The sequence below is a fragment of the Columba livia genome, chromosome 1 (genome assembly GCF_036013475.1).
Source record: "Columba livia isolate bColLiv1 breed racing homer chromosome 1, bColLiv1.pat.W.v2, whole genome shotgun sequence".
Taxonomy (NCBI): Eukaryota; Metazoa; Chordata; class Aves; order Columbiformes; family Columbidae; genus Columba; species Columba livia.
Genome location: NC_088602.1, coordinates 93,358,727 through 93,386,328, shown reverse-complemented (window position 1 = coordinate 93,386,328; position 27,602 = coordinate 93,358,727). Strand labels below are relative to the sequence as shown.

The 27,602-nt window shown below is 41.0% G+C and overlaps 2 protein-coding genes across 8 annotated transcripts in view; both read right to left on the bottom strand.

Annotated features, from left to right (window-relative positions):
• The window catches only part of MORC3 (MORC family CW-type zinc finger 3), a 32,889-nt gene extending 21,541 nt beyond the window's left edge, over nt 1-11,348 (bottom strand). The window contains exons 1-5 of the mRNA XM_065067540.1: nt 11,171-11,348; nt 5,860-5,932; nt 2,728-2,860; nt 796-1,010; nt 375-522 (exon numbers count right to left, since the gene is read on the bottom strand). Of these exons, the coding sequence (XP_064923612.1) occupies nt 375-522; nt 796-1,010; nt 2,728-2,860; nt 5,860-5,932; nt 11,171-11,209 (608 nt within the window). The 5' untranslated portion in view covers nt 11,210-11,348. The remainder of the gene's footprint in view (nt 1-374; nt 523-795; nt 1,011-2,727; nt 2,861-5,859; nt 5,933-11,170) is intronic.
• Nucleotides 11,349-14,955: 3,607 nt separating this feature from the next.
• Nucleotides 14,956-27,602, bottom strand: part of DOP1B (DOP1 leucine zipper like protein B) — a 50,926-nt gene continuing 38,279 nt past the window's right edge. For all 7 annotated transcript variants that reach the window (XM_065067473.1, XM_065067506.1, XM_065067499.1 and 4 more), the window contains 11 exons: nt 26,678-26,819; nt 26,196-26,278; nt 25,856-25,965; nt 23,077-23,223; nt 22,582-22,643; nt 21,153-21,281; nt 20,527-20,663; nt 20,127-20,182; nt 19,496-19,645; nt 18,883-19,012; nt 14,956-18,258 (listed from right to left, as the gene is read on the bottom strand). In XM_065067473.1, the coding sequence (XP_064923545.1) occupies nt 18,001-18,258; nt 18,883-19,012; nt 19,496-19,645; nt 20,127-20,182; nt 20,527-20,663; nt 21,153-21,281; nt 22,582-22,643; nt 23,077-23,223; nt 25,856-25,965; nt 26,196-26,278; nt 26,678-26,819 (1,404 nt within the window). In that variant the 3' untranslated portion in view covers nt 14,956-18,000. The remainder of the gene's footprint in view (nt 18,259-18,882; nt 19,013-19,495; nt 19,646-20,126; nt 20,183-20,526; nt 20,664-21,152; nt 21,282-22,581; nt 22,644-23,076; nt 23,224-25,855; nt 25,966-26,195; nt 26,279-26,677; nt 26,820-27,602) is intronic.

Below are 27,602 nucleotides of genomic sequence, written 5' to 3'. Positions count from 1 at the left end.
ATTACTTGTCTGTACATACCGATATTTTTTGTTTCAATTTTTACATTCATAATCTCACAGATCTGAAATAAGAGGCTTATAATTTATCTATTTCAATTTTCCTTCTGGCAAAAGCAACAGTATCTTATCAAAGGAAAACATTAAGTCCTTTACATTTTCATTCTATCTGTTTTTATTTGAGATATTAGCAACCTTCTCATTTAAATTGCATCCCTTCAATCATGCAAGTTTTGACTCTAGTTTCCCAGTTAGAGCTAACTGCCCATATTCTCTTGGAATTACTCTACCAAAAAATCCTCGTATGTTTGCATACACCAAGAGATATCATCAACTCGATGAGAAATATTAATATAAGAGACTAGACTTCATCTTACCTTCTAAGGTTCCAAATTATAATTCTTGTTCCTTTTTTCCCCATTATAGCATCCAGCTCTTCCAGTAATTTCTTCTCAGTAGAAAATAAAGAATGCGTTAAGATGGCCTTCAGGCTGTTTTTGGATTCTGTTGGATCACTCATCTGTCGTAAGCGTTATGTTAAGGAGAGTCACTTGGAATGAAGTCAGCTTTCAGAAGATGAGAAAACTTCTGCAACAGTATCCTCTACTCCACAGGTTTTCATTCCCCATCTCAAAGCTTCCACAAATTAGAGGCTTTAACAAATTATAGCCTTCCTTGTATCTTACAATTTATTTATGGTACCTATAAAACTAGACAAGGAGATTTCCTTTACTGCTATTATTGTTCAAGTTTTGCATATACCTACAACTTTTCATTCAGAAATTGCTGAAAGGATATCTTGGTTGTTGAACGTCACTATAGGAACCATGACATGTTCCGCTTTTGTGACTTCAAGATACGTCTGAGATAACAGGCCCACGCTCATGGTTTCTCCATTCTTGGTGAACACTATTGCATCTTTTCCCAGGCGCATGGACCCTGATTTAAACCCATTTCCATACAGTCCCACTGGAACACGGCCATTCATCACAGATTTCTCACTGAAACCAAAGCTGAAATATATGAAAACATTAGAAGAGTGTAAAAAGCTCTATAAAACTTGAAAGCCAAAAGATTCATGTGCAAGACTTACTAAAATAGACTTAAGCACAATGAGTTAATCCCTTGTTTTAAAGATCAGGGACTACTATACAATTAAACCATGTACAGTTCAGGAAATCCTGGGAGTTGCTCGTATAACATTGCTGTGATGGACATGGTATGGACTTCGTTATGGCTTAAAGAGCTGTTTCTTGCAACTTCTGGCAGTGAGGAATACATAAGTGCTGTGAAGACAGGACTTATGTCTTCCCTGAGGCCTCCCTATTCTTTGCAAAACAAAGGCCTCATTAATGGTATCTCTGCTTTGGGCTCTCACTAATTGGGCTGGAACAAAGGCAGGGTCATTCAGATATCACTGCTGAAATAACGAAATCACCAGCTACCCCTAGAGGACGAACCAACTGGAACAATCTGGAACAATCTCCTTGATTAGCATGAGAAGCAAGCAGAGAGAGGAGATAAGCTGCCTTCTCCTATGGCACATGCAAATGAACTGAAGTATAAAAAAAACTTCTCACTTGGGACACTGGCATGAAGTTTCATCACACCCACCACCAAGAGAACTACAGAGATCGTTGTTAGATCAACAGACCACTGGAGTGGTGAAATCTCACCTTTCTTCTGATATCTCAGTCTGTGTATTCACTTCCTTTCTCTCTTCCTAACTTTATTCTGGGCACACAAGAGTAGTATCATTGTGAGTTTTGTTGTTGAAATCGTGCTAAGTTTTATGATACAGTTACAAACTTTTGCCAAGCCACTATATGCTGTAATTCCACTGAGTTTTAAGTAAATTTGCAACTTAATTGAACCTCTCAAGTAATTGTCATTACTCCTGGATACCACATAGAGTATTCAGAAGTTAACTCTGCCTTCACCTTACTGAGTGCAATGGGACGACTGCTAAAATCACACCCCTCCACTTGATCTACAAGTTTTCCTTTAGTAACTACACATTACATTTAAGGCAAAACAAGTAGCTGTATATGGAACACAGAATTTAGCAAGCAAGCTATTAATTACAGAATCTAACAGCAAAAGAAAAATAATAGTTTGAATTCAAACTTGCTCAAGTTTAAACCCAGGGATTTATCTGCAGGTAGAGCAATTTTTCATACTAACAGAGCAACTGAACAGCAACCTCTTTGCTAACTGTAGAAACGAAAGTTGCAGAGAAGATCAGTTCAAACCCTATAGAATATTTAAAGACAAAGACACAAACGACACAAATATAGTTAGCATTCCCTTATGTTTTCCACAATACCTTCTATTTTCAGTACTCCAAAAGGTTTGAACTAAATCTCCCTTCTTGTCTTGCTTGCTAATCTTGAATTAAAAAAACACAACACACACTAAATTGTCCTTAGATCCACTAAAGGGCACTACAGAGAGTTTACACAGCACAGCCACTGCACAGAAAGTTAAATGGGAAGGTTGACAGGAAGGATAGAAGGAAACCATGAGATAAACTGACAAAGTTGTGTAGATGTTTTATGATTATCTGTCTATTCTGGAGTCTCACTTGGACAACTGCTCACCTTCAGAAATGTTAGATTTATGAACAAAATTAGTGGATTACATATGAGAAAAACATGAAGCAGCTGAGCAATAACAGAACTAGAAGCTGGATTTTTTTACAAGAAAAATAATGCAAAAGAGATTATCCACCTTAGCATTTTGTGCAGCTTCTCTGAGTTCATTCCATTTCCATTATCAGTGAATGTCAAGCATATATTGTCGTTTATCACCGTTTTGTCTATCCATATCTGTTTAGCGCTCACATCTGGATCATAAGCATTATCTGAAGAGAAAGAAAACAAACAAGGCTGGGACACTAAAGAGCAAAAATCTAACAGCTGAAGTGTGAACATATTTTGAAGTATTTAATCCCAGTGAAGATATCAGATAGCAACTCTTCCAGTTACTTAAATCCATATGTAGCACATAAGAAAACCCTATCTAGCAGGAATATATATATAATCAATCTGCGAAATGCTAGCCTTGCAACACTGCCTAACAGCTATATGAAATAGCTGTCCCTAACTTTACTATGGCTTTACGCTTGCACATATATTCATTTAGTGAATATAGCAGCTTAACATAGATCCCTAATTGTGAGCCTATGGCCCTGAAGAGTTACACGCTAAAGTAATGGAGCCCTAAAATTGTGGCTATTATTCAACTTCACAGTTACATATGTAATACAGTTGCAAAAACTTTCTGCTGGCACAAATATAAATTTCTCAGCTATGTCACTAGATATTAGTCAACTTTTGCACAGAAGCAAGAAGCCATAGTTTTTAATAAAGTAAATGTTACACTAAAGCCAAAGGCTCCTAAAACACTATCTTCTTTATAAGATGGCAGCACTAAACCAAAACATTATGATGAATCAGCTGCATCAAAATCTGGCAAACCTTGCCCGAAAACAACAATTTCCAAGCTATTACAGATGACAATAACATATAGGCAAAAAAAATCTAGGTGGAGATGAACAGCTCAAACACGAGAGTAAAAACTGAAACCAACACAAGTTTCTGCTCTGGTTTCCTGTTTCCCGAGGAGCTGCTGCAATATGTACTTTCTCCCAGCAATGCAAACATCCCTCCTGACTGGTGCTTGGGGGTTGGGTTAGTGCCCATAATGCAGACAACAGCACATCACCAATATCCGTGGACACAACAACATCCTGCAGGCCTTCTCATTGGGAAATCAGATTCAAAATACTATCACAACTTCAGACAATCAAATTTGAGACACTGGAGGAAAAAAAAAAAAAAAAGGCAAGCAAAAAAACTGAAGTCCAACTCCCTGGATCCTAGATAGTTCTGTGAAATTTTGAATTTTGATTCCAGGGGTGCAGGAGATTTAAGGGGAAAAAGTTACTGCTGCTCTGCTACCACATCACTCCCATGTTACCAGAGCTGTGTGTCACAAACACGTATTTTACCCGTGCAAGTTGTTCAATCTAAGAAGGTATGACTTTCACAGAAGAAAAGTACAAAATACTCTAAACTAAAATTTTTATTTACAGGATTTTAAAAAGCTTGCAGTATTGGTACTGCAAGTGAAACAGAAACCATGGCTCCACAAACGCTTCTTGGCAGCAAAGCTAGTTTAAATCTCATCTGCCCTAACACTACTTTCTCACATGTCTTTCCCCCTGCCTCCTCAGCACTGTGCTACTCCCGGAATTTGTGATGGGGGAAGCACATGGAGGAGGAGGGGTGGACTGTGATGGGGCAGCAGGAGGCAGTGTCCCTGCCTCACTGCCTGTTTTGCAGGTTCAGCTGAGGGCCATAAATATACAGCTCAAGCCAATACTGCGGCCTATAAAAGGGAATCACAGCTTGGTAGCTTGCTTTCTATAAGCATAAAGTACAAATTGCATCCATGGTGAAAAAGTTCATAAAACCTATTTCAGTAGCAACAAAATAGGACACTTCAAATACAATTTTAAGTTTGCAAGCACTTTTCTAAATCCATAGTTCGTGCATGCCTTCTGATTTGCTAGCTCACCAGCTCTCTCTAGATGTCTCATTTACCCTCTTCCACGTATCACCATTAGTTCAGCTAAATTTAATCTGACTGGGGACTAATGAGAGAAGTCAGCAATATAACCAGCAAAATGTTGACAGGGAAGGACTAGAGTTTAAAAGGCAAATTGTAGCATACAGACCATTACCATTTTAACTCCGCATAAACTAAAACTCAGGCCTCCATAATGTAACCCTATTTATATTATTTGATACTTGGTTCATGGTATAGCCTTACATAGCATGTGAAAGGCAGATTACGAAACTTATTTAAATCAACATGTCTAAGCAGAAGCCTTTACAACCAACATGTTGCTACTATGCTTTTGAAGCTTTGTTAAAGCAACACATATGACAAACCAGAGGCAAAAGAAGCAGACAAGTTTGCATGCCTTGCACAGCACACCTACAGTCATTCCAGACAGGTATAGCAAGGGGTCATAAAACAGCTGAAATGACTTAATATTTTGTTACCCCCAAAAGCATGAGCCCTTCCCACAGCCAGGTGGTTCTGGTTTCCTCCTTTTTGACAACTCTGGCCTTATCTAACCTAAAAATTCTTACTTTTGTTTGTTAGGTTAATTTTCTGGATTAGCAACAGCAAGACTCATGCATGGGAAGCAAAGGAATGTGTGACCAGAAGAGTTGCTCCTGCTGGCAGCAGCAAACTGCTTGATAAACTTGGCAAGTCTTCCCAAACAATACCTGTTATTTTGGGGAACCAGTTACAGAAAGTCTGCTAATTGTTCCCCAACTCAATAAACAAGCAACTCTGAAGATATCCAGTGAACAGCTATTCAAAATCAAAGGCAAGACGATCAACAGGAGCTAATAAATTAAACAGATACACACACCCTAGCTATGAGCAGATGACAGAGACAATAACAAAAAACACCAAAACAATAATAATAATAACAATAATTAATATAATATAATATAATATAATATAATATAATATAATATAATATAATATAATATAATATAATATAATATAATATAATATAATATAATATAATATAATATAATATAATATAATATAAACAAACAAAACTCCTAGGACACTGATGGATGGACCACCAAAAGGAACAACCCAAGTATAACCTTGAAGACATTCAGCCAGAAACTTCATAATCCAAAATAAGAAAATTAGGATGTTTGAGGGGTATTGTGACCACATGCAAAAATTACTATTGGATGTTCTGAGGAAGCATTGAAGAAAAAGGAAAGGTCAAAGCAGATGGGAGGAGGGTATTGATCCTCATACCTATAAGTTCTGCAATTGCACTGAAAGGCCAGGTGTGACTGGTAGAGTTGGTATGCAAGAACTTTGGACAAAGCTGAAATAAACCACAAACAATGGCATTAGTTTGCGCTCTTCAACAATATCAATCCAGAAAACAGTACACTAAAGTAACATTAAATGAAGCTCTTTTGTACAACACTATCAAAAGACTGCAATTTAATTTACTTTTAGATATCGGCATAATAATATCAACGCCTTTTAAAGGGAGCATTAATACAGCTATTCAAGACAAAAAAGCAATACAGAATTCAGCACAGTATCATACTATATTCTGAGCATGGGTTATACTGTTATCTTGTCAAACGCTCTTTATAAAAATACAAGGAACTATCACTACATACTAATGCTAGAGGTTACAGAACACATCAAAGTCTTAGTCCAAATCTAATAACAGAAGCACATGCCCTGAAATGTTAAAAATGTACATCCTAAACCGTGAGTATTAAACTGAACCTGAAAAGTGAGCAGCATCTAATATACTCAGTGACTTATTGTACGATATCATTGCTCCTTTTGCCCATATTAATCAAAATCACCTGTCAGACTCTCTCAACCAGTGGTTTGTGCTTTTAGCAATTCGATCTGCTACATTTCATGCTCACTTATGACAAGATGTAACCAGAGAAATGTAGCCACTACTAGCATTAGATAAGAATATGCAAATAAAGTACCTGTTTATGGGACATATCTTATAGACATCAACAACAAAAGTATTCTCAAGTAATTTATGAAAGCCGGGATTCATATATATTTACCTAGATCAAAAGGCTAAGAAAACCTGAACTAAATACCCCTATAACTTAAGGATTTGTCAACGCAATATTTGCAGAAATTTAACTGCTGAAACTGACACAGTTGCATTTGCACTACCACTGGGAATATCTGTAACTATACTTTTACAAAGCCTTTAGCACAAACCCACTGCACATATATACTTAAGCCTTGCTGGCATAGTTATGTTGATGGCATAAAAAGCAGTATCCATGAATACATAACACTGGAAATAGCCCATGTACAGTGCAGTTACATGAAAAAAACATAATATAATCCACATTATATTGAACAAATCAAGAAAATATTTTAAAATCGTGTGTATATATCCATACTTCACAAATTTTATAGAACCACTACACTGACAAGCACTTTTAATAGTTAAAATTTAAATAAAAGCAAGGAACCACTTCAAGTCTCCACGTTCATTTATCAGTGAAAAGAAATAATGCTACTGAAACAAATAAATTGACTCAAGTGTCATTAAGTAGACTGTTGGGCAGGCATTCTTTATTAGCAGTGCTGGGGACTCTCCACCAGAAGTGCTCCCAACGACTGGACACTCTTGTGTTGCTTATATTCATTACAATTCTTGGAATTTTTTAACATACAATATAGCTATACGAAGAAATTATTACGTAAACATGGTTAGTTATTTCATGGTCTTTGCTGCCATCTAGTGTCCCTTTACAGGTACTGCACTCTTCGGTGGTCGTGTGCTTCCTCCAAGGGTCTTTCCATACTCTTCTTCACATGCCTGCCGCTCGACCTTTCCATGCTGGCAGTTCTTCATGCAAGCGCAATTAGTACACGCTTACAGAAGTAATTAATTAGTTCAAGCCTTGAATTATACTTCTCTATTCTATGGCTTAGTTCCTTAACATCCATTAGTTTCTAGTTAAATATAAGCTAAGCACCCTGCTTTTAAACAATGCATTACTTAACGTTCTCTCTCCATCTCGTCATGCAAGAGGATCTGAAACCTTGAAAAATAACCCCTCATTTTGCAGGTGGTTAAGAAACATTTATCTTGATTAATCATGTTATTGTTTAATTATGGGTACATCCTTTGTAACTTAATCACAATGTATGTTGATTCAGCAGCTTCCCTTCACTACAAGGAAGTTCTAGAGCTGCGAAACAGATACCGGAGCAGAAGCCAGGCAGCAGCAGCCCTAGTTCAGGTCAACATAAACTGCCAAGAAACCTCACCTTGATTCTAAGGTCACAGGAGCACTAAACACACTTTCAGGCTGCAACTTAATCCCTGCATTTCTCCATTGAGCCAGAGTACAAGTACAAATAGACATTACGTTCTACATTGCCATTTGTTCTTTAAAACTCCAGTTTTATTAAATCTGGTAAATTGAGTCTGGCTAAGTCACTGTGCCCCTTTCAAACTCCTAACAGATGCTTACAAGTAATTTAGAATCCAAGAAGAAAATTACATTAAGCCTATTGTAACTAAGTAACTCAGTGGATCTAATGAGCTTTGTATTATTCTGTTCACTTGAACCTTTCACAGTGCTGGAAGCACTTGTTCTTTTGCTTTCTAAGCTTCATGATCAAAATATGCAAGAAACAACAGGTTTGGTTTTTGTTGTTGTTTGTTTTGTTTGTTTGTTTGTTTTCCACCTGAAATCCCTCATTGTCAAAACAAACACTAACATTCAAAACAAATAAAACACCAGGCAAATGCACATTCAAGCATTCAGCATCTTCTCAGCTCACTGGTAAAATACTTTGCTGCTTGGCAGTGAAAAAGCCCAAGTACACAACCCAGCTAGACCATGACCTCTGGAGTTACATGGTAACCTCAGCAACGCAGACTCTGAAAAGTCCTGACTGTAGTTTTCATAAAGGCATGAATTCACAGTTGCGAACCTCCCCTGGTCACCAGACAGTGCTGATGAAGGAAGGAACCTCAGTGTCACTGACAGTGCCACGATCACAGATAACTGTACTTTTTTTTCTGTGAAGCAAAGTGTACATGTGCATGGCAATAAAATACCTTCACATGCTGCCCGTGTAATGCAATGCTTCTCCGTCCCTCTTTTCATTGCTGCATACTAGTGACTAACTCTGAAAAGAACAGCCTTTTAAAGAAACATCATCTTCTATAAACAAACACAAGAAATATGCTGATCTTCTCTGGATGGGCATTTCAAGTGGTAGGTGTTGAGAAAGGCTGGAAGTTTGTACAGAGAACTGGGAACTTGTGAGCTATTTATATGAAATTAGAAGATATGGATTGGAACACAGGAATTGAAAGAAAACCGATTTGTGGCTTTAATATCTCCCCTGCAAGAGGCGAGTAAGTATGCCACAGGGCAGCCCATGGGAAAGTCCACCTCGGAGCAGGTACCACCATTTGCTCATGTAAGGCACTGAAACATGACAAAACCGGACTACAAAACAGAGAATAGTAGTTTAAGGGCGTTACCTTGGTAGCTTGCTTCAGAGCATACCCGGATGTCAGCAACAACTGATTTCCTTGACGAGTTTATCAGGAAACAGTTAAGTCCATTTTGTCCCCTAACACTTCATTTCACCAAACCACCATGTTCATGAGCTCATGAATAACTGAAGTTCGGTAAGTACAGTAGGAAAGCATTTGTTCCCCAGTGAACACTCACTTTTGGCTATATTGGCATGACCGTAGCAGAGATGATTCAGCTGCTTTGCTCACTGGGTGTAAGTGGGTTTTGGTTACTTTCACTTTCCCTCCTGAGAACCCGTGCAGCTAAATGCTTTTCGGAGATACAACTAAACCTCCCCTTGCCTTCAAACTGCACACACAATGCATATTATAAAAAGACTCAGCTGCACTAAGAGGAGCATCTCCTACAATAACAACCAGCAAATACTTAAGAATATATCAGATTATCTTTCAAAGTGACAGATAGCTTTGGGAATTCTAATGTTCAAAGAAAACTGGAACTCTTCCATTCCTTGCAGAGCATAAGGTATGCACAAATCAAATTGCCACTGAACAATCCGTCTTGTCTTATACAAGTACTTTGCAATTTTTGGGGGAACAACCCCACTGCCATTTTCCTCCTCTTGCTTTTATCCCACCTAGCTTCTTGTTTCCCTTATCATATGTTCTTTTTTCTCCCTGTCTCCCAGTTACGCTAGTCCACTTACATGACTGGGTAATGAACCACCTCAGGGAGCTGATCCAAAATAAAAATAATTTTTAGATTTTATTTTCAACCTGGATCAATTCCTTGATCTTTCTCATAATGCAACGGAGCAAAAAATTTATCAGACCAACAGAAGGAGGTAAATGCCAGTGTGGGAATGAGTTATCAGGGTTGCTCACACTGCCTGTGTTGTTTATATATGCTTCTGAAATTAATGGAAATACTTTGGAGAAACCGAACATTTCCAAAGAACAGCTACTGACAAAAGAGACTGTGACCATCAGCTCTTTATTGTTCTCTATAAAAGAGAGCCTTTTACACTGCAGGACACAATCTGTTAAAAAACTATATCAGCTGCTTCGCTTCTTCAGTGAAAAACCTACGAAACTCACAGCTTTCACTGGAAAAAGACTCAATGTCAACTTTCAGTTATGACTACTGACAAACAAAACCAAACAGCATCCTAAAAATAATTCAGAAGGTTACCACTTGCACCAACTTTAGCTTAAGACTTCTCGCCTGTACGCAAGAACGTTGTGTTATATTAGCACAAGCAAGGCAATGACCAGCTGCCAGGAAAGGGCAAATACTGGTATTGAAAAGCACAATGCAGTCGTGTATCTAACTGCACGTGCATTCGTCACCCTTTTAAATATGTAATCAGGCACCCTGCAAGAAGTAGTTAAGGTTTTAAGCTTCCAATTAGAGGTCATTACGTTCACGACTACCTACCTCTCTACAACACACTGTGGAATCCCCATCCCGCCCCCAAAACCCAACCAAACTTCCCCACAGGCCGCCACTTCCCTCCCGCACAGCCAGACCGAACCCGGTACCGGGAGGGGCGGCCGAGCCCGCCCCGTCCCCGCCACGGAGCCGCCGCTGCCCCGCAGCGGTCCCGCTTCCCCCGCCCCGCAGCTGCTGGGCTGACTCCGGGCTCCTCTCCCCGGGGAAGCGACCCAAGCAGAGGGCGCCAGGGGCCGGGTGAGGGCACCGCCGGGGACGGCGAGAGGGAAGTCTGAGGCAACGGGGGGAGGGTGAGGGGGGCGCTGGTTTATTTTAGGCGAAGGGCTCCGGAGCCCGCCCTCCCCAACACTTGGCCGACAACTTCGCGCTCCCGGAGAGCCGAGGCGTCGCCCCCGGCCCGCGCAGACGCCGCTCCCCGCCTTCACCGAGGGAAAGCACAGAGCCCTGCCAGCGGCGGCCGCAGCAGCTCCCGCCTCCCTAGAGCGCCAGCCCCCCAGCCGCCGCGGGCCTCGCACGGGCGCCCACGCTGCCCCACAGCGCCAGCCCCACCGCGGGGAAGGGAGTTCGTCCTCTCAGGGGCTCTCGCCCGCTCGCCCCGCGCCACTCACCGCGCTGAGGCGGATTCCGCCCTGTGTTTTCGCCGCCATCTTTTGTGCCGCAGCGAGCGCCGGGGCGGGAAGGGCGGGGGGAACGGCCGGGGAGCGCCCAGCGCCTTCACTTCCGCCTCGCCCCCTCCCCGCGCGTCTCCAGCCCCGAGCGCGCCCGCTCCCGGGGAGAGGCGGGGCCTCCGCGCACAGGCCACGCCTCCTCCCCACGGGCGGGGCAGCGCTGTGGGGAGGGCGGTGGCGCCGGGCCCAGGGGCGGGCGCTGGGGCGGGGCCGGGAGCTGCTGCCCGGCCGCCGGCTCTGGGGCAGCGGGGGGGGCGGGGCCGGGCCGGGCAGGACCAGCCTGGCGGCGGCGTCCCGAGCTTTCCCCTTTTACGGCGCAAACGCCGTCGTCCTGCGCGCCGGAGAGCGGCGGGGAGGAGCGGCGTGGCGCGGCGCGGGGGCGGGTCACAGTCGCCGCGGGGGGGCAGAGCTCCCGCCAGCAGCGGCGGGGCTGTGGCTCCGCGCCCCCTCTGCCGGCGGTGGGGCGAGGCTGCTCCGCTTCTGGCGGGATCGCGGGCCTTATGCTGATCCTCCGGCGGCGTCAGCGTTCGAGTGATCAATTGGCACGGAATTTAAATGATTGACACGGAGCAACGCGGAAGGGCGTCGGTACCGGCCGCTGCCTGCCTGGGCGGCGCGCCCCGCAACGCGAGGTTAGGCCGGGAGGTCGGTCAGGGGGCTGAGCTGCCCCCCTGCCCCGGGGGCGCTGGCACAGCCGGGGGTGGCCCCGCTCTGGAGGCAGCGTGAGGCCGAAGGGCAGTGCCGGGGTTTGCTGCGGGCGTTTTCACCGCAGAAGTCACACAATTGGGAAAGTGAGGAGACTGAACAGGCAGGTTTACCTCTGTTCTATAGAGCTGCGGACAAGCAGCAAACGTTCTGCAGGAGGAGGAGAGGCCAGAGTTCACGTTTCACGTGCTGTTTACTTGCAGGACTTAATTCCTCAGGTGTTTCATTGCATTTCATAGAATCATAGGATAGTTTGGGTTGGAAAGGACCTTCAAAGCCCATCTGGTCCAATACTCTGCACTGATCAGGGACATCTGCAAATCGATCAGGTTGCTCCGAGCCCCATCCAGCCTGGCCTGGAATGTCTCCAGGGATGGGGCATCTACCACCTCTCTGGGCAAACTGGGCCAGTGTTTCACCACTCTTATTGTAAAAAATTTCTTCCTCGTATCTAGCCTGAATCTTCCTTTAGTTTAACACCATTACCCCTTGTCCTGTCGCAACAGGCCCTGCTAAAAAGTATGTCCCCATCTTTCTTCTGGCCCCCTTTAATTACTGAAAGGCCACAGTAACAGCTGAGACATATTTTGAGCTGTGCATGTGTCAGAATCGGTCTGAAGAGCAGTATTTGCCTGAACATCACCATCAGGGACTTGGAGAACGGATGCCCTGATAGAGAGAATTGTACAAGGACTTGGAGAGAGGCCTGAGGAAAAGAATGATGTTGTACAGGGCTCTCTGAGCTGCGGCTACAGGTAACAATAGCTGCTGTCCAGAAGATGGATTTCACCTGCTGCTTCAGCCAAACTTGCCCCTACCTCCTCCCTGTTACTAAGGCCAACGAAGAAGGGCATGCACGGAGGCTCACAGAGGGTCTTGAGGTCACCCAATGGACCAGTAAGAGACCTCCTGAACGCGAGGCAGCGCAGGCGCAGGCAGGTTCTGGCAAGCAACGTGGGGACTCTTTGTGCCTGCGCAGTTAAGCCTGGATTGCGAAACAAAGGCGGAGATTGGCCTCAATCCAGGGGAGCAAGGCGGGGTGAAGAAGCATAAAAGATGATTCCCAACGACATCATTGAGATCTCCCCACCAAAGGATCACGGATCACGGCGAGGACTGGCAGGACACTGTTCAGGACCTGAGACCTTTGGGACTCGTTTGGTGGTAGCCAACCTTCTTTCCCCCTTTTCTTTTTTCTTTTCTTTTTCTCCACTTTCTCTATCACATGCCGCTTTACGGGCAAAATAATAAAGTAACACTGTTTGATTGAATTATAACCCCTTGGCATTTTGGTTGCCTCGATTTTGTGCTTCAAGATCAAGGTAAATGAATCATCACGAGTCCATCACCAAATGGACCATGACCATTACTTACCTTAAGTCCAGAGTATCAGTTTTCTTCCCAGAGGACTTTAAAAACCCAACTGCTTTACATGCATTTAGAGGTGGGAAGCTCCCTGGTGCCTATTACAAGCTTAGTATGTGCTACTCTACACCTCCTTTTCTTGCCCTCACAATTTTTCATTCTGTAATCTCAGATTTCTACAGCTAGAGGGGAGCTGTGATTTTGTTGGCAGATGGATAGGAAAAAGAAAAACCAAACACCCAGAAATGTAGGTACACATGGCAAGATGAAATAAAAAGTCGGAGATAATTTATGGTGACTGAACCCTTCCAGGTCACTTACTCTTCACTAGAGGAGCAGCCTTGAACAGACATTGAGGAAAATGCTTTCCCCTGCTATCTTCAACAAAAGCCTTATTCTTCCCCCCACCCCGAGGTGGGCCCTCACAGCCCTGCCCACCAACATAAATGGGACTAATGACAGTATTGGGGTTGCAAGGAATGCATCATGCCTGCATAGATGCCTCTGCTCAGGCAATTATAATGGAAAACATACCTCAGCCTCTGTCTGGAAGCACCATCAGTTTTGATCAATCATTTTTTTCCATCTGCCTGCTCTTTCCATTCCTTTGATCTGTTTGCAGAAATGGGATCTCATGACTTGATCTGCTGAGCAATCACCGCTGCCCTTGGCCTCACCTCAAGCTCTGGGAACTGATCAGCAGTATTTTAGGAGGGAAGCTGCACTGGGGCAGTAATTGCAAAAGCTGGAGGTTTGCTGTTACTGCCAAACGCCAATCGACAACCCTGCTGTTCTTGAAGCAGACACTAGAGAGGATTTCAGTGCTTTAGTATTACTAGCTGCTAAGCTACAGTTATTTCCCTGCATACATACAGCACATATCGGTGATTTTCAACATTTTCAACATATATCAAACATCAACCTAAATGATTCTATGATTAGCATCTTCTGAGGTGCAAGATACATCACTCAACATTACAAAAGGTGTATAGACTACAGAGAAAGGATAAAATCTGGAAAGCAGCTTTCACAAAGTCATTGAAACCACACTTCTCCGGGCCTTAGATTTTCAAGCTTGGTTGTAGGAAAGAGTTTTCCTCCAAACGAAAAGGCAGCACTTGCAGGGCATTTGTGCTGAACATATAAAAGTGCACAGTCTGAAGCCTGGGAAGCTCTGGCACACATAGACAGTGTTATCCAACAGCAGCCCCTAATTTCCCAGGGAGAGGTGCGCCCTCTGTACCGGTGCTCAGTGCCTGCCAGTCCATCAACAACCCCCTGATGCTGCAGCAGCAGCTTCCTCCATCTGTTCCACGCAGTTCTTCCAGACACACAAATCCTGAAAACTTGTCCCACAGGACTGGGATCCCAGGGCGGAAAGTTCAGGAATGCAAAACAGGGATGTACAGACTGCAGCAGCAGGGGCTCATGATGAGAGGATTGGGGGGGGTGGTGGTGTCTTTCCCTAGGCAAGAGTAAGGGGTAGCACAGACTAGCACTCAGCCAATGCTGCTGGGATCCAAACGGAGGTCTATAGAATTCTGTACAGAGCCCTTACCCATTGAAATTGCATTTGAGAGCTTTTACAGAATCAGATAAAGCTGGTGCGTGAGCAGTAAAAGTAGACTGAAAAATGAGAATTGCATTTGAAAAGGTATTTCAAAATAACATTTAATATTAACTACAAGAATTACATTCAAACATAGTATTGAATACGCTTAACCATCACTTAATGCTCCATATTTCAAGTTCTGCTGTTTTTTGGCAGTTACCTTGATTGCACCTAATATTATTTTCCCTTCAGAAAAACGAAATCCTTTTGAATATTTAAATATGTCTCCATGTATCATGCATGGTTGCTATGCCATCTCAAAGCTGAAGTATCCAAAAGAGAAAGCCAAGCTTGCTAATTCTGAAAACAAGCACAGCAAAGCAGGAGAATTTTCTCTCCTGTTCATGATACTGAGTTCTAGGCAAAAGTTTTTCAGACTCATCTACAATTAAGTTATTCTGCTTTGGCAGTACCACTGTTAGAGCAGTACAACCCTCCTTTATGTGGATTTAACAGCAGTAGCATAAGAAGTAAAATGACTACAGTTATTCCCATATAGAAAAATAATAAAATTACACTGTTGGAGATACCTTTAGGCCTATGTAGCTGTGCCACTCCACCACTCAGGTAAGACTTTTTTAGTTAGAGGCTTTTCCTCCTTATTCAAACCCTATTTATAATGATAGATCTGCTTATATACTAAATTTTAAAGAACTTTTCTTATTAAGAATTAGATTCTGCTTCAGTGAAAGGATGTTGCAAGTATCTGAGGCCATTTAAAGCAGCCATCTGCAGAACCACAGGACAAAGGTAAATGTACATAAAAAGGCAGGAGTTAGAAGCAAGTGGTATTTTTGAGGAAGGTAATATCATCTTAGAAGTTAGAGAGTTACACAGACCAAGTCACGGCTTCCCTTTTTAATGTTCACCACCACAGCTGGGGGGAACTGACAGATGTCCAATCCCCATCACATCTGAAGTACAGGCAGCCAGAACAGGACATTCCCTTCCATGGGGAGGGATGACAAAACCCTCCATCTAACTTACTGGTTCACCACCTCCAGTTAGTGAGGAGACTGTGAAAACACAGGTTTGTAGCTAATGGGAGAATTTAAAACAAAAGGTTTGATGGCAAAAAGTTGTCTTAGATTTTAAGGGCCCATTTAACAGCATCTCATCAGGATTTTAAGAGAAATATCCATGTACAGAATGTAACCACCAGAAAGCTGAAAGTAAAACTATCAAATCATCCTGAGTATTAGTAATTTTCTCTTTACAAATTACTGAAGATATGTAAGTAACAAACACAAACATTTAAAAAATATCCTGCTCCAATTTTCAAATAATGGTTTAAAAGGATAACTTTTTACTTGTGCGCATTCCAATAGCAAAGATCAGTAATAAATTAATGCAAATAATTCACATTCATAGTGACTACACAATATTACACTTCCATCTATCACTTTCCTTTACTGTAAAAATGCACATAAACTATTTAAGTTTAGCATAAGCCTATTACAGTATTATCTTCATAGAGCATTACAGCATTATCATAGTAAAGCATACTGTTCAGCATTTCATTATTTTAGTTTATAATCCAAAGATGAAAACTTCATATATCTAAAGGTAAAAAACACTGCAGAATAGCCTTCTGTGCAAGTTTGGAAAAAAATAAATCCCTGACCTCATAACCTGGTGACATTAAAGCATACATTTTCAATGTCCTTTTTTATTTAGCAAAAGCAAGAGAGGTGAAGTCCAATAACCAGCACATATACCTCAGTTGCGATATTCCAAATAATACAAGTAGCCTGCACTGGTCTGCAGGTATATCTTACAAACCCAATTTCTCTGGAGGTAAAGGTGTTTTAAAAATAAAAAAAACAGACAAAACTTTTCACCATGAAAAATATTATAAACTTCCCCTCCAAGACAAATCAGCACTGCAGATTCAGTCAGATAATCCACTAAATGTGAACACTCAATGGAGTCCACCTCCTCACTTAAAAAATGTTCTACTAAGCCTTTTGTTGTACCTGTTGCTACAATGGTGCTTATGCACCGGCCGTCAGCAGTGTCCCTCAGACATGCACCTGTGCTGCTTGGTGGTAGAACTAATCCCTCTCTCCCAGATCCTGGGTGGTGGTAGAAATGCAGTTCTGAAGTCAGCTGCACCTTGAACGTCACTGTAGTCATGGCATTGTGATGACCTCCCTACCTCTTTTAACACCTGGAAACAGCCAAATACATTCATTCGTATAAAAAGTGGTCTTTAAAAAAAAATCCTTTCATTTCAATTAGGCTGATGGTATACAGCAACTTATATTTTTACGGAATTGTCTTCATTTAGTTGCATGTCAGAAGTTGCAAAGTGACCTTAGTCACTGAAAGAACAGTTTTTTAATTTAAAAAACTTAATTAGGATCCTTTTAGTCAATTGATTAAAATAAAACCCCCTCAATTAATGTAAATTATAAAATGTTACTGTATAAGTTTGTCTTTTATGGCATGTGTTTGTCTTTTATTTAGGAATCACTAATCCTGAAGAATACTATTATAGTACAGAGTTGAAATTATAAACATGGTAAGTCTGCAGTTATTTGCACAATGCTAAGACTTATAAAATAGGTCTGTTTGAAATTTAGGTGATTTGTTTAGGAGTTTTTTAGGACGAGTTAAAGAAAGGAGAAGTAGAAGCTAGTTTCATCTCAGGCAATGGCTTATCTGCAAACCCATTGTACACTGACATGCAATATTAGCTTTTTCTTAAATTTACTTTCAGAACACAGTTCCAAAAGCAGTTGAAAATACTTACTTGAGAGACTATCTGATAAATGGTAGAGCTGCTACTTTCACCAAGTCAAAAATATTCTTCCTTTATTTACAAAATGTCTTTAATTCTTCACATTGAAAAAAAAGTAAAAGAATACAGGAACTATGATAAATTACCACTAAACCATACTTCCCCCCCCCTGCCCAGGAACTGAAGACTCCTGCTCTTTAACACCAGCTTAGAAGACCATTCCACAAAAGCAGGAAGAAAACCCAAAATGTAGTTTCAAAACTGTGGTAAAAAGAGAAGAACTGCAGTAAAGTTTTCCCTTTTTTTTCTATTTATTCATCATGAGCCAAATGTCCGATGTGTAGCTTAACTTTCCATGTTTTCAAGGAAGTCACATTCAACACTCTCTTCAAGCTGTTGCAAGATCTTTATGCTGTTACTGTTCACATAGTCCACAGAGAGAGATGCAGCAGTGTGTGAATTCTGGGACTCGCTCCCATTTCCCGTGAATGCACAACACAGAGTCTTGAAGAAGGGCATAAGCTGGGTGATGCTCGATATGGAGCGGCAGTTCAAAAGAGGATGTTTGTGCTTCTTGGAAATTGCCTCAGTGTTGTTTGTTTCCTGTAAGCAAACAAATCAAGATTTACTAAGGGTTTTGCATTAAACAAAATGTTGTTGTGGCTTGTCTGAGACCAGTAGTATACACTTTTTTCATAGTAAGAGATCCGCAGCCTACAAGTGAATCACAGTATAAATTGTATAGATGGTATTCTGAGTTATTTCTGTGTTTGGATTAAAGGTTCCATTAAACAAAAGTGTCACAAGTTCAGAACACAGCAAATTTGGACTAGCTTTCAGAATCAGATATCAAACAAAAATAGAGAGAAACCTTTGACAGATTTCCTTTTCTGGAAGAATTAATATTAAACCTTAATGATAATTTAAAAGGCTACTATGGTAAACTTTTTTGGACAAAGTATGGCATGGTAGTTTTTATAAATACCGATGCTGTCTGAGACAAATAGTTTTAACTGGATGGTTGTGGGCACATTTAAGGGAACATAGAAAAACTGCCTATTGTTCCCTCACTCAAAAGCAATCTGACATCTTCAAGATATATATATGAAAGCAGGCATGAATCTTACTAGAATATCTAAAAACCTCTTGCCTAACTTAAAATCTTGTCACTTGCTTATAATAGTTAATGTATTAAAAAAAGATTCAAGTGAAGCATTCTTTCTTTACCCCATATTTCATCTTCAGCAAATCCATGATTCTTAGAACGTGTGGTTTGCATTCCTGATGATTTTCTACCAGATGAGAGGTCACAGTAGATGACTCTGTGTCTACCTCTGGGACAAATGCCCATTTGTACCTGAAACAAATGGATTACTTGATAAGACGACAGGCAGAAAAAAATCCTTGTTTGCATCATACAGTATTTAGTAGAGCATGGGTTTGTTTACAGATAGAGCTGTCTTAACTACAATTTTGTGCTACTACCAGAGCCAAACTTAATGATCAAGTTCATTTCTATCATGTCAGTATTTAAATGCAACTGGCTTCAAAAAATTTCCAAGTGTGTGCAAAGGGAAAACAAAGAACAGCCTTCATGTTTCTCTTCTCCCAGTTTTTCCAAGTTAGAGAAACTCCTAATGAGGATGGTGAAATTCTCCTACACTGACAAGACCAATTGTTTTTACAAATATCCCAGATTACATTTGTCTGAGTATCAACATCTGCGCTTGTAAAAGGAACTGATGGCAAAATTAAGTTTAGAAGAAAATAGATCTGGAATTGCTTCAAAGGATAAGAATGGTAACAAGTTGAAGAACAGGCAAGTAATTAGAGGACTCACATTTGAAACAACTGCATCCTGTCAGGTGGAAATGAAAGTGCTGTGTCCAAAAACTTACAAGCTGATAAGTACAAGGACAGCTCATTCTGCTGTATATCAGATCCACTGCCATCACCTGAGGCTTTCTGTTTGCTTACTTTGCTGTTGCTCCTGTGTTAGTTACAATTAAGAAATGTACCATTAAAACATAAATGCACTAAATGTTTTTCATTCAAGAGAAATGTATACATTTACACAAATGAGCACTTACACCTGTGTGCAATAAAAACTATTGCTATTCTATATTAGCACTGTGATTACTATAAAAGGTTGTTAGAAGAAAAAGTAATCTAAAATACTCAGAAACAATGTCAACATGTTAAAAGATTCAAATGCCAACTTAGCATCTCTTCTATTTTTGTATGCAACTGAGTAGTACTTATGTCTTTTGAACATATCACTGTTTTAGCTGCTGACAAAAATCCTAAACTGTGATTTATCAGTACTAGAAATACACAAGCTAAATAACAAAAAGTCCTGTTGTCTTCTCCCCATCCCAGAGAATTAAATACATAAAGATTTGCAGATACAGAACAAGCACCATTGTTACCAGCTTTCACAAGTTCTCTATCAGACAAATGGTAATTCTTACTTTGATGGTTCATCTTCCTCAGTTAAATCTTCTTCCAGCTGTAGAAATGTCTGAATCTTTAAAGAAATAAATTATTTATGGGGATGCTGAAACATTCATACAAATCAATCACAAAAAAGATATGCTTCACATAGCATAAGGAACGACAGACTCTCAGTTTATCTTTATGTCTTGCAATGAATTAACAAATCATGCAAGAGATTACATTGGCAACAACAAAAAAATTAATCAAAAAGGTATTTCCTAATTACAATGCTAATTCTTTTCCCAAATTATCAGACTAATGTAAAACTATGATAACATTTCCTTTTTCAAACAGCAGGTGTATTTGGGAGGAAGAAAAGTGTGAAAAGGAAAAAAACACACACTAATTAGTTTCAAATTACTACTTATTCCTTACCAATTCAGTTACCATAATTGGCCACAATGAGGTTAGATGCTGAGGAGAAATCCTTAACAAAAGAACTCTGAAGAAGAGAAACATCTGTGCGGCAACTATAGAAGTCTGCCCGACACGGAGGTTCTCAGTCAGTCGTTCTGAAATAAACATAAAAGAAATAGTAGTGTTTTCCTGAATGTGGTGTTTTTAGAAATAAAAAATGTAGAAGGTCGCAAAACAAAATTTGTGCTTTATCATCAGTTTTATGTTGAGTCCCTTGCACTCTATTAACAAAATTCAGATTTAGAAAAAGTCTGAAGACATGGTAGTTTTATATTGGACAAAATTTTGTCAAAACTGACATTTAAGGAGAACATCAACAGCTCAAGAGTGGCTGGAAGATTGCCACAGGATAATTATATTTCCAGGTATATTTCCAGACCAAAGGCTTTGGAACCCAGATTCCTGTCACCCTCTTAACGAGACCATATGTTTGTTAGAATTCGGAGATACACAGCATAATAAATTTTGTAAAAACTTTTAACAAATGAAAGTACCTGTTGGAAAATAGGTGACATTCCTTTCTTACACAATTTATGTATGTCTTACAGCTGAAAAAAAAAGGCAGGTGAAATTACAGATCTTACCTTGTATTAAGGGAAGATAGAGATGATACTGATCAATCTCTCCGCTGAAGACAGCAAAAGCTTGCCGCTTTAACAACATCGCTTTTTGCTCAAAGCTTGGGTACAGTTTTAAGGCGCTGCTCTGCATATCTGTAACAGAGATAAGAGTTATCTGCGATGTAAACACTTCTTGGGATTTGGGCTGAAAATAATTCTTATATCATGAAAACTTTTAAAATGAAAACTTCTCTTTGGGTCTACTGATTAGTGAATTAGTTCTTGCATTGTAAACTTTCAGCTACTCTTTTAGAAGATCTGAAGAAGAGACTAAAGCTGTTTTTTTCTTTTGAAGCTCTAGGCAAACGTAACAGGTCCTATCCCACCCTTTTCCCCAGGACTTATTTATCTACAGTCTCCTCAAGCTTGAATTAGAGGTCAAAGCATATTGCTCAAAGGTTTGCTGTACCAGTGCACCACATTCCTACAGCTCGTAAGAGGCTAATAATTTTAGAAACTAATTACAAGGACATGTCACAAAGATATGTCTCAAAACTTGCCATAAAAAGCCTAACTGCAAGGACATGTAATGTCTCAGCCAACCTTGCCTAACCCCGCTAAATGGAACACAGGCAGAGCCTTGCAACACTACTGAGATCTCGTACCGCTGCAAGCGACTTGCTCCAAACTTAGCAAAGCCCACCTACCAGCGCTGCAAAAGTGGTCTGTCAGCAGAGGCAGAAAGAGAGGAAGTCAAGAGTGAACTCAAGACCAAACTCAATACCAGCTATGTTACCAGCTTTATCAGCTGTGTCTGCAAAAACAGGCCTGGTACGTGACAACCAGCTCTCCTGAACTGCTATAAAAGAGCAGCAAGCCCTGTTGGCTATGTGCTTTCACCACTGGCGGTGTGCACTCACCACCAGCAACACCTGGACACCTAGAAGACCACACTCCAGTCGACGGGACACTGTTGAACCTGATGTGATCATCATGGTGGTGAATCTATCTTGCTTATTCTTCCAAACACTTGCTTTGATTTTCCCCCAACACTTCCTGCTTCCACTTTAGCTCTGTCACTTATGCTACCAGTCAATACAAGATGACCTGATTGACAGCATTTGACCTTGTTGGTGTCTTAATATCACTCTTGGGATCGAAATGATCCCCTATCCTAAATCCGGCGGTGGATCGAGACCCCACACATCTCGATGCCAGGACACAGACACCTGCAAAGCCAGCCAAAGTCTCCACAGGGAACAGCTGCAAAAAGTCACACTTCAGCAACTCAAAATTATGGCAAAATGTGAATGTGATAGTCCAACACTAGCACTTCTAAACCAAAAATACTTATGGTGTGCTTTACACAAGACCAAAATACAGAATTAACTTAGCACAGCTTTTAATAAGTTAACAGTATAGTAGAAATAAGTTATCAGCAGCTGATACTTACTCATCAAATCTTTAAACATAGTTTTCTCATGTGTTAGAAGATGATCAATAATGGATCTCCAACTGAATAAGATATAGAAAGAATTAGATAACCAGTTAGGTAACCAGAGAAAGCTTTGTATAGATTCACACCTCAAAAGATTTTGGTCAAACATTTTGTATAAGGAAACAGTTTCTAAATTGTATTCAATATGCAGAGTCTTATCTGGTTTAACATATACTGCATTCTAGGTTCTCCAGCTCTACCGTGTGCAGCTCCCTAATCACTATGGGCAGTATCAGCATAAGACAAGTTTAATCTTACGCACTATAATGAAAACTTAAGTGCTTATAATGCATTTAGTAGAATTAGTGGTTGAGACCCATTTTTAACATTATTACATTCTGTAAGGCAATACTAAACATAATTTTCTTCCCAATATTAGGCATCCTCCTTTAAAGCCTTTCTTTGCAAATTCAGAATAGAATCTTGGAGTGCTACAATCTCATGTCTTACTGAGTGCATGAAGTGTCCATCTGGAAAAAAGCTGGATCCATATACAACTCTAGAACTTCTTTCTTCCAGGCTCGCTTGGTATAGGCGTATCCACTCAATGAGCTGAGCAACTGAGCACCAGCACGAAAACTAGGAATATTGTAGGCACTGAGGGAAGAGAACAATAATGATAAATATATATATATGTATACATATATATTTAAAGTCAAGTTTATGTAACCAGAGAATAAACTCCAGGGTTCCCCAGAACTTATGTGTCAGTTCTCATGTCATCATCACCTGAATAAAAATCTCACACTTGAGACTTTTTCTCCTTGTGCTGCCCCACCATCCCATTCCAAATTTGGACATCATGCTCTGCAAGGCACAGTATAGAAGGAATGTTGGGCTCAAGACAGAGGGACCTGCCATGAACTAATGCTTGTCCTCTGACACCTGAGTTTCACTGAGGACACAGATGCCAAACAGTGCCCTGCTATGAGTCCTTGCTAGAGTAACTGCTTTGCCCAAGGCTGAACGAAGGTTTCAAGCTGGGGAGGTGATGCTCAGATGGCAGGAAGATGACTTTTGGTTGAGAAGGGATGCTGTCAAGGTCTTCTGTTGTGAGCTGGCACCACAACTTCACAGAAGGCTTCAGCAGCCCCTGTGTTTCCAAGGTGGGTGGGGGGAGGCTACTGCCTTTTTGTTGAGCCCTGCAACCAAACTCCTGCCAATCTGGGGAGGACAGTGGCATGAAGACAGTCTTGGATGTTATAGTCCAACCACTGAGCAGCATGTATGAGTGACATGAAAATCATACAGCCCATTAAGCCAGGCTTGATAAGGGCTCCACATTCTTAACCAGTGATCATCTTGTTATGGTTATGGATACACAGATCACAAGAACTGCTGGCCTTGCCAGGCCGACACTGGAGAACCATCAGGGGACATCTCTAGGTACCTAAACAACTTTATCAGGACTCTGATACCCATGTCTTTTGAACCATCAGTCTCAGACCAAAGGGCATAGTAGTATCTTTTTGCAAGAAATAAAAAGCTGGATGACTCCTGGTGTTCAGATTTCCACTTGCATTGCAGAAGTCATAATTTATCCCCTGCCCCAGTTCACAGGGACATCCTGACAGCAGTGGTGTCCATGACAATTTTAACTGTGTTTCCACATATGGGGCAGAGATGGAACGAGTGTTTGGCTCGCAGCCATTGGCTCGCAGCATGCCAAGCACAGCAGTATGATGCCAGTGTTTCCAGGAACAGTTTCAGGGGTAGCTGTTTGCAGGGTTTTCCATATCTGCTGCAAATAGTGAGGGCACTGCATGCATGCGCACGATGCTATATGCCCTGGTCAACAAGAGTGACACACACTCCATACATCAAGAATCTGACTGACTTGGTTAGGGGTGAAATAGGCAGAAAACATTGTAATAGATAAAATGGAAAATGCACAGATATAATGAATAGAAAATAATAGCTTCTCCAAATTTCTCTGCATCATTTTTAATATATCCCCCTTGAGAGGGAGCAGGGAAATATCTTCAAACTCTGCTGTCCCCTGAGTCTTGCTGGCTTTAATGCTCACTTTCCAGTGACACTCAACCCATCATGTCTTTTAGGTATGTCTGGTTATATCTTCCCTGACATGTATACGTTATTACATGTGTAACTACTCCTGCATTTATACATTCCTAAATACATTCATATTCATTTATATGTATAAATGTATACATTATTACATGTGTAACTACTCCTACATTTATACATTCCTAAATACATTCATATTCATTTATACGTATAAATGTATACATTATTACATGTGTAACTACTCCTACATTTATACATTCCTAAAATTACATTCGGCCCTTTGAAGGCAACTGCGAGACTGATGTGGCCCCCAGTGAAAATGAGTTTGATGCCTCTCCTCTATACCATTTTTTACTCTTTATACTGGCAGGTGGTTTTGACTGTGAGCTAAGTAATGCTCAAGACAATCCCCACTCCCCTGCAAGCTGTGGCTGATGGTCTCCCACACCTCAGTATAGATTGGTCTGCTCAGAAAAATGTAGTAGCCAAAAGGCAGCAGCCAGGAGGAGGTAAAGCTGGATACCTGCTACCGCAGCAGCAGCTGCAACTCAGGAAAATGGAACTGGTGGTGAGTAGAGAAGGGAAGGGTTGCTTCGTGACACTTGGCAGAGAGCTGGTAGAAAAAGGAGTTATTTGCTTTCTAAGAAATCTGTGAATAGCACTGGGAGAAAAGCAGGGAGAGATGCTTGAGGAACCAGGACCAACTGATAAGGCCCTGGAAGATGGAAAGGAAACCCTCCTTCCTCCTGTTCCTGTGGGGAAAAAGGTTAAACTGTTCATATGAGAGAGAATATCATCCATCTCTCCCACCACTATGCTTTTAGCTGAAAAACTAGGCAGCGTATAAGAAGATATTGTACTCTTCTTACATGATGATGGATCTTGTGACCTGCCTAGTGCTCTGCTGCCCCATCCCACAGCCTCTCTCCATTACCTAACATACACGCAAAGGGGAGCTTTAAGTAAAGGCCAAAACCCAGATGGATGTAACACCCACAGCTAAGCAGAAACAGCTGTCACAACGCTCAAACAACAAAAGGTTTCAGTTCCTGGGGGAAATACAATTTGTTCCTTATTAGAATGCAAAAAGGGCAGAGAACAAACAGAAGAAAAAGCCTTACAGTGTGCTAAAAAGGTCTTACAGTGTGCTAGAAAAAAAATCAGACTTAAGAAAAATCACATGTGCAGAGAGAGAAGTCACCTGTGGTTGCGTAGATAAGGAAATACATAATAAAGCAAACGTGAAATCAATGGCACAGCTTTCTCCTTCTCGTCGCTCCGGTAAACCATGTCCAAAAGAGAAGCAAGAACCTTAAAAATGAAAAGAATGTCTCTTTAAACCTCAAGTTGTTATTTCTGACAAAAGGGGAAAGCATGCCATATTTCAGGATAGAATGTATATGCACATGGGATGCCTCAATAAAGATTTAAGCTATCATTTAATCTACCAGAAAAACCTAATGTATTCCTCTGCTCAATAATGTCAATAAACAACCACCCCCCAGGTGAGAGAAGCAACTACAACACTGGTTCCTACTTACTTCTGCAAGGAGAGAAAGAGCTTGGACACTGTATATTGAAGGAGCAGAGGCAGAAACCATTGAAGACGGTGCCACTGATGCATCTAAAAGAGGAAAAATCATTTAGTTTTCCATTCAGACATGTTTAAATTTTGCTATTTCCTAATTTTCTTCCCAAACAGAACTGTTATTTGCAAATTGCTAGTACAGTGAAATGCTTCTGGGCATGTTGCCATAATGACATATGTCATGCCCCATGCTGTCCTGTCCCATGTACTGCATGCACCCGCAGTAAGTCTTCCTCTGTATTATATACAATCTGCAGATATTTACCCAATTGGCTTAGGCTGACATTGTTATTGGAGGATAATGCATTTTTTTTGTTTTACTTTTTGTCTGTATTACTCTTGTCTCATGCAATCTACACATTATCAAACACGTTATACTCTTCAATGACTTAAGCAGAAGAGACAACAGAAGAAGGTCGTACAAAATCACATTACCATTCACATCTTCAATGTTGAAATCATCTGGTAAAATCTGAGGCTGAGCTTTCACTTCTAAGTTCCGGCTCAGCCAGCTAGTCTGTTCCAGAGAAGAACCAGCAACAGTCCCTACAGCCTCCAAGATTTTTTGGGTCACTTCCTGTAACATAACCAGATAAGGTGGTATCAGATGAAAGCTATCATCAGCTGGCCAATCCAACAAGGTCATTTTTATATGGTACACGTCAGTAGGGTCGGAAGTAGGCACTTTTATCTCTTCAAAACATAAATGCTTCCCCAATTTAGCTGTCTGTGCTCTCAAGATAAGTAACTACTGTTCACTTCAAATAAGAACAGGCAAGAAAATGAGAAGCAGAAAAAACTTGAAGTTAGCTTAGGAGGTTTTAGTCATGATTTTCAATGCAAGTCATAACCATCAACATAGTATCCATTTGGCATCTGTCCTACCAGGCTTTACACATTGGCTGTCATCTGTCAAACACATGATCTGAGTTGTTCAGCCCCTCAGAAAGGGTATACCAACGCCTTTGTTGTTTTGAACACTGTTCTTTTTTATTACTTTTATATTTGGAGAACATTAACTGAGGCAGAGCATTAAGCAAGGAAGGGTTTTATTTTATGGCAATCCATCCGTTCATATTTAGGTCTTTCTATCAGGGGTAAGCAAGACATAGCACTGAACTATGTGCATAGTCACACTTCAGCATATTTAATTCCCAGTGAAATGAAAAGCTGGTCACTCTAATGAAACCACACTCCAAATATCCAAAGCAAAGCAGAGGCCACTTGTGAAGAGGCTGTAAGATGGCAAGATGAAAAAATATCTTTTTATCATCATTGTCATTTTGCTGGCAAGTCTCTGAAGCAGAAAGGGAGACCTAATTTCTCTGTTGGCGCACAAAAGTACTATAACCATAACACT